Genomic DNA, 7,203 nt, shown 5'->3' with positions numbered 1-7,203 from the left:
CATCCAAGATACTCAAATAAATTTGTGAATCATTGGGCGCGTAAGGTAGGTAAACAATTTTGTACTTTCTGGCCTAAAAAATTCCTGTAAAGCCCCAAAATCATAGAAAATAGAAACTGACATTTGACACTGGATTAATAGATTAGTCCAAATAAAAATAATATAAACTGTTGCCAACATTATGTAAAACTGTATGATAATAACATGAGACAATAAAAAATTATATATACATCGGGGGCGTTTCACCCCCTAACCCCAGAACTGGGCAGGCGCTAGCTCCTCAAGCATTACGCTCTTGGCTCAAGGCCGGGTGAGGTAGCCACTAGCACAACTGGCCCTGACCCCATCGCGAGGAGGACATCGACAGCAGCAGCCCCGGTTGTGCCCTCGAATCGGCCCGGAGAGCCCCGCTGGTCCCAGATCTGAACTGCATTGAGCAGCCTGTTGGCGAGCTCCCAGGTCAAGGCGCGGTGCATCCCGGTTATCCTGGCCAGGAGCATCACCACCGGGGGGGCGCGAACTTCCATGAAATGACATGAAGGTCCTACCAGCGACACCCATGCCACCCGTAAGCCCCGGACAACCGGATCTAGCCCATCCAGATCGAAACCGCTGTCGCCATGGGCGACCACACCACGCAGTCCACCGCGTAGAGACAACCATTCGCGACCCTGCCGTTGCGTACCACGCCTGCGCGCGGCCACCACCTGACGCCGCCAATCCACGTGAGTCGTCACCGAGCATGGGGAAAGGAGAACCCGCCGCGGCTGGCGCCGGTCGGGCTTCGCCCGGTGGCGACCTGGAGACGGAAGGGGACGGAGGCCGATGGCTCCGCGACACTAGGTTTTTCCCTCCTGGTTGCTCGCGGAAGCGTCGCACACTTCATACTTACAGTGTAAAAATACCTTTAGGAAAATATTCTTTGCTTTTCCTATGATACAACCAATGAACCAATCAGACCAAAAATATGGTACTCCCTCCGTTTCACAATGTAGTGCGCCAACGCATCCCGAGATCCAAGTTTCACAATGTAGTGCGCCAACGCATTTTCGATATAATTTTTTCTCCCGCCGCGATTGGTCTCGTTGGTTAAATTTATGATCAAAGTTAGATCTCGGAAAACGTGGATGCACTACATTGTGGAATGGAGGGAATAGTACTATATCGAAAATGCTGGAATTAAAATCTTACAGCTTTTCTATTTATGCGTTTTGGAATCTTCAAATGAAAGAGACCCTTTTCCGCAAAAAAAATGAAAGAGACCCTAGGTGTAGTGTGATTGGTGATGATAGATGGACGCGGAAATATCTGCCTGCGCCAGGGCCCCGGTGAGAATCAATGAGCCGAAAGTGGTTAAATTTCTCGAAGATAAGGATGCCGTGTAAGGCAAGGGCCGCTGTGGCGAGGCTTGCATGCCGGACAACGCGATGGGATCAGGAAAATGGTCCCGCGCCTCCTTGGATGCATCTGTGGTGTGATGGTGACCTCTGAAAGCAGGAGATTTTTGCCAGTGGTGCTGCCGATATTAACGGCTCTATCATCGAAAGTCATCTTTTGATCCCGAGCTCATATGCTCCCGCATAAACAGTAAAATCGAAAAAATAGGAATTGATCCCGAGCTCATATGCTCCTGCATAATCGAAAAAATATCAAAAAAATTCAAAAAATTCCAAATTTTTTTTGGGGGAAATATTGACAAAAGTTCCAAGTGCCTGCAAAAATTCGTCGTGAAATCACATTTCTAGAAGGCATGGCAAAAAAACAAAAACAGTACTCTGAAAAAGCTACTTTCAAAAGCATTTTGAAGCATTGAATTTGTTTTTTTTGCCACGCCTTACAGGAATGTGATTTCATGATGAATTTTTGCAGGCACTTAGAACTTTTGTCAATGTTTCTTTAAAAAAAATTGAAATTTTTTGAATTTTTTTTTTCGATTTTACTATTCATGCGGGAGCATATGAGCTCGGGATCAAAAGATGACTTTCGATGATAGAGCCGTTAATATCGGCAGCACCACTGGCAAAAATCTCCTGCTTTCAGAGGTCACCATCACACCACAGATGCATCCAAGGAGAGCGCGGGACCATTTTTCTGATCCCATCGCGCTGTCCGGCCTGCAAGCCTCGCCACAGCGGCCCTTGCCTTACACGGCATCCTTATCTTCGAGAAATTTAACCACTTTCGGCTCATTGGTTCTCACCGGGGCCCTGGCGCAGGCAGATATTTCGGCGGCCCAGGTGCCGTACGTCCTAGCTGGAGCCCTCCGCTTCCACACACACATTCCAATCCGACTCGGCCCTGGTTTTTCACAGCGTGGATAAGGATGGGTGCAGTGGTCGTGGTGGTGGTGCACTGGCGCCCGTCCCTGTTTGTTTGAAAATGCTAGTGGTGGTGGCCAGGTTCACCCCCCGCATTCCTCATCTGGAATTTACCAAGTTTGTTTATGAACCGGGGGTGCGGTCCTGGATCAACGATTTTTATAAGCAAATCAGTGGGCTCGTGGATTCTCTGGTCGCCGTCTCCACGTTTTCTTTACCACCATTGGCGGCCACGAGCGAGGTGTACGGTGATTCGTCAACCCCCACGGACTCATCCATGTCACCCCCACGGACCCGTCCATCTCTTTCCCCCGCTCCCGTGAGCAGTGGAGTCCCCTCGCTCCGGCCACACTCTCTCCCTGACACCCCGACCCCTTTCCATCCACCGAGATAAACAGGAGAAGAGACTCAAGAGAGACACGAGGGAAGGCGGAGGAGAGGACGAGGCTGGTGGGGAACTGGGGATGGCGCGGCGCGGGCGTGTGGAGCTGCGGCGGATCGAGGACCGGACGAGCCGGCAGGTGCGCTTCTCCAAGCGCCGCGCGGGGCTCTTCAAGAAGGCCTTCGAGCTCGCGGTCCTCTGCGACGCCGAGGTCTCGCTGCTCGTCTTCTCCCCCGCCGGCAGGCTCTACGAGTACGCCTCCTCCAGGTGCATGCCGCTCGCCGATCCCCGCACTCTGTTTTGTTTACCTGCTCCAAGTACTTACTCGTTACTCCTCTGCAATTTCGCCCAGTAATTAGGATCGCTAGATTCGCTCCGATTCAAATGTTTGAATCCTGTTCTCCCCTTGGGCCTTGGCTTCTCGTAATTGGTAAACCAAGGCTGCATGCCTACCACCTCGTACGAACCTGCTTAGGATCTGGTCTTTGGTTGGTTTCTCACACTGCTAGTATCGGCACCACCACCTTGCACATGAGCAGGAGCTCTGCTTTCTAAGTACTCAATTACTAGATAGCAGCAGTGTTTTTTTTAAGAAACGAATAGCAGTAGTGTTTTTGGTTCGTTCGGGAGAAAACTAAGCGTGGTCTTGTACTGCTCCGTGGAAGCTTCTCTAGTGGCACTTGCTCCACCGCGCAGCCGCATGCGCCGGAATACTATGTCCGTTTTCTTAAAGTCAACTTTTTTATGTTCAACTAAGTTTATAATAAAATATGTTAACATCTACAGTCCTAAATAAAGAAAATGTAAAAAATATTGACCAATCTCGTGATCATAGTGATATTTTCTCTATAAATTTGAACAAAACTAAGAAGCTTGACTTTTCAGAAAAACAGTATACTATACTTTATATTTGGAGTGGTGCATATTTGATTGTATGTGCCGAGTGAAAGAACCAAGTTTTTTTTTAGGGGAGTGAAAGAACTGAGGGGAGTGAAAGAACCAAGTTAACGCCAAGTCTACTATACGTTCTACCAAAATGAAAACAATACTCTTTCGCTACATTGAGTGTAGTAAATCGGCATATGAGATTAAGATAAGTGACTTGCACACGTAAAAGAAACTAAGGATGTGTTTAGTTCAGTTGTGGATTCTATGAGAAAGATGTTGTGAGCTAAGAATTATGACAAACATGAAAGATATTTGGGGTTTTCTTTTGAAAAGAAGTATTACCCTCGGCGTCTACATCAAACGATACACACAGTCATTTTTATTATATTATTCAACAGAGTCCAACAAAATAAATATATGGATCAACTCAAGGCCACCTTTATGAAACCATAGTTGCTAGACGGATTGTCCCATTTTCCCCTCCTCCTCTGGCGCCCTCGGGGCGGCGGGGGAGGAATCCTAGCCGCTGGCCGCCTCTCCCCTTCCCCTCCCCTCCTCCCACTCCTGATGCCGCCAGAGGGCGCGACCGGGCGTATCTTGATCGGCGCCGGCGCCGGCGGGGATTCCTCATCCCCTCGCGCGGCAGGGGCTGGCGTGGGCCGGCGTCTTCGTGCATGGGCGCCGCGATGCGCGGGTCATGGCGGCGCGGTGGCAGGTCTGCGTGGCGGCGACCTCAGGTCTTGTCTGCGGCATGGTAGGCTACGCTAGGGCGGGGTGCGCCCGGTCATGCGCTGGTGGCAGCTGACGCAGCTGTGGCCAGATCCCTCAGGCGGCGCGGGCTGGGGCGCGTTGCGGACAGCGTGGGCCACGGTCGGCCGTCTCTGCAGTGGTCAGTGGAGGTGCCGGCGTGGTGGAGGTGGAGTTCATGCGGTGGGAGTGTGGCGGTCTCCTCCCGCGGGCTTGCAATGTACGATGTGCTGGGTTGTGTGGTGGCCCTCGGCGTTGGCGCGGCGGTGGCAGAGCATGCTGTGGGGGACGACAGAGGTGATGGCGATTGGCGTCCGGAGGTACTAGCTGCCACATGGCGGTCGGAGGTGCCGGATGCCGCGGTATTCTCCGCATCTGGATCTGGACAACCAGATCTGACGGGGCGACGCCTGCACCTCCTGGTAGTGTTGGCTGGCAGTTGGCCGCCGGCGTGGGCTGGCATGCCGGGCCAGGGGTTGACACGGGTCCCCTTGGTCGGGGCTGGTTGCTCCTTGTGCTTGCTCCGGTCACATCCGGTCATGTCGCGACGGAGTTCATGGGTTGCTTGGGGGTGGCGTCTGCTTGTTATAGAGTCAGTGTTGGGATAGTCCTTGGATGCCGGGGTGGCGGCCTCAGAAGGTGGGCTACATGGACTGCTCTCCGGCGGGCTCCGTGATGGTGGTGGTGGCTTCGACTCTTGGTCATCTGGGCGGCAAGGGGAGTGTGGTGGATGGCTCTGGCCTGCTCTTTTCAAGCGGAGGTGGTGGCGCCCAAATCTGGTTTGATGGGCTGATCTTCATCGCGGTGCCTGGTGTCTCCTAGTGGGGCAGAGGAGTTCCCAAGCGAAATCTTCGCGCTTTTGCACCGACGACGGTGACGCCTGTGGGTGCCGTTACCCTCTTGAGGACGTTGTCGCGGGCCTCTTCCCTGTACCTGGGTACCGGATGAAAATCCATGTCCACGGACTCGACAACGGCGACGCTTGGCACCGTAACCCTCTTGAGGGCGTTGTCATGGAGCTATGACGCCGGCTGTCGGGCCATGGCAATGTATTATGATTGTTCTATGCTTCATGTTGTATCTTTAGATTTTCTTTGTTAAGGGCTTCCTCGCTACCATGTACCGTTCGGCTGTGTACCTTGTTGTGTTGTTTGCTTTATTTATAAAGCGGGGCGAAAGCCTATTTCAAGAGAAACCATAATTGCTACACCTATAAGCTTGATGATGTGCCTTGATCTCGCACTAACACACATCATCTAATCCGGTCTCATCAAGCCGTCCACCGGCGAGCCGAGAGCATCAATCGGTCTAGCAGACCCTCTGCGCACACTGCATGCACACGCTCTAGAATCGGCTGCAACCATCTTCCGACATCCCACCTTCAGGGGCGATCAACGCATTCACCTTGCCAGGCCATTTTGTTGTCGACGCCACCACGTCGCCAGACAACGCCACCATCCTACACGCGTCCATCAACATGCGTCTGTCGCCGAGAACCGCCGTCGTTGCGGTAGATGCAACACCACTCCTCCTTTTGTCACCTCCACACAGTACCTACTCCAAAACGATGCCCCCAAGGAGAACGGCCTTGAAGGCATCTCCATCGTCCAATTCGGGAGACCCAGATCTAGGTTCCCCCCGGAGTAGTCGAGACGAGGTGGCGACGATTGCAACCGACGATGCCTTTGACAAGGAGACGACGCCCAAGATGCTGCCAACGTTAGCCATGACCAAGGTCGACATGGTTTTCACCAGCATTTGCACCACTCCGAACCAGTAGCTGCCCGGATCCGCGTGCAGCTACCAAAACGCTGGCAGGGAACCAACACCCCTCGCTGACCCCTCTACCGACGACGGTTCTAGGTGGAGACCAGATCCATGGCCGCCGTCGCGCCTTCCATCGCCAGAGAACACACGGGCTCCTACGAGCCATGTAGGCAAGCACTGCCTCCGCGCGACAATGGAACGTCGCCCTGGCAACCCCCATGAAAGAAATCGACACCATGGCCGCGGGGTCGAGGCGCTGCACCGATGTTGCGACAACCCAACAGCCGACCAAGTCATCCCATCTGATTGCAATGCTGTGCTCCAGTTGCCCACTTTTAGACGACCACGAGTCTAAAGATCCGCATCTCCATCTTCGGGTCGCCGTACTTGTCGAAGTCTTGCTCATTGGCGACTCCATCCATTCCGATGATCTTCCTTTTGCCTCTCCTCACGACAACACGACTAGGCTTTGACGGGTCGGTAATGAAGAAGCATTGGTCCACTTGGGAAGCCAGTACCCATGGCTCATTTTTCGCGGTGATGTTTGCGTCCGCGGTCTTGGATTTGGCTTCGGGTATAACCATGGTGGTGAAATACCGGTCTTCTTTTAGGACGCTCTTGGCCCATCTGACACGGAACATCGGGACCTTCTCTCCAGCATAGCTCAGCTCCCAGATCTCCTCGATCCTTCCGTAGTATCTGTCCTTGTCGTTACCGGTGTAGGATTCCATCGTTACCCCGGAGTTCTGATAACCATCGCTCTTCATGTCCTTTCCCTCGGTATAGAATGTGTAGCCGTTGATATCGTACGCCTCATACGTCATCAGGTTGTGCTCGGCGCCCTGTGACAAGGCGAATATGAGTTGTTCTTCCGCGGAAGAATCCTCATGTAAAGGGTACAACAAAAGCTTCTGCTTGAACCAACGCGTGAAACATGAGTTGTGCTCTTTGATTATATCTCCGTCCGAACCAACGCGTGAAACATGTAAAGGGTACGACCAAAGCTTCTGCTTGAACCAACGCGTGAAACATGAGCTATGCTTCCCTCTGGACGTGACATGTTGCGAACGTATCCTTTGATGACACCATTCATCCTTTCGA

General features: G+C 52.6%; 1 protein-coding gene across 1 annotated transcript in view; it reads left to right on the top strand.

Moving 5' to 3' along the window:
• Positions 1-2,596: 2,596 nt before the first annotated feature.
• The window catches only part of LOC109732318 (MADS-box transcription factor 51), a 34,413-nt gene continuing 29,806 nt past the window's right edge, over positions 2,597-7,203 (top strand). The window contains exon 1 of the mRNA XM_020291501.3: positions 2,597-2,967. Within this exon, the coding sequence (XP_020147090.1) occupies positions 2,783-2,967 (185 nt within the window). The 5' untranslated portion in view covers positions 2,597-2,782. The remainder of the gene's footprint in view (positions 2,968-7,203) is intronic.

Source organism: Aegilops tauschii, chromosome 3 (assembly GCF_002575655.3).
Source record: "Aegilops tauschii subsp. strangulata cultivar AL8/78 chromosome 3, Aet v6.0, whole genome shotgun sequence".
Lineage (NCBI taxonomy): Eukaryota > Viridiplantae > Streptophyta > Magnoliopsida > Poales > Poaceae > Aegilops > Aegilops tauschii.
The sequence above is the reverse complement of the archived record's forward strand: the minus strand, read 5'-3'. Positions and strand labels throughout refer to the sequence as shown.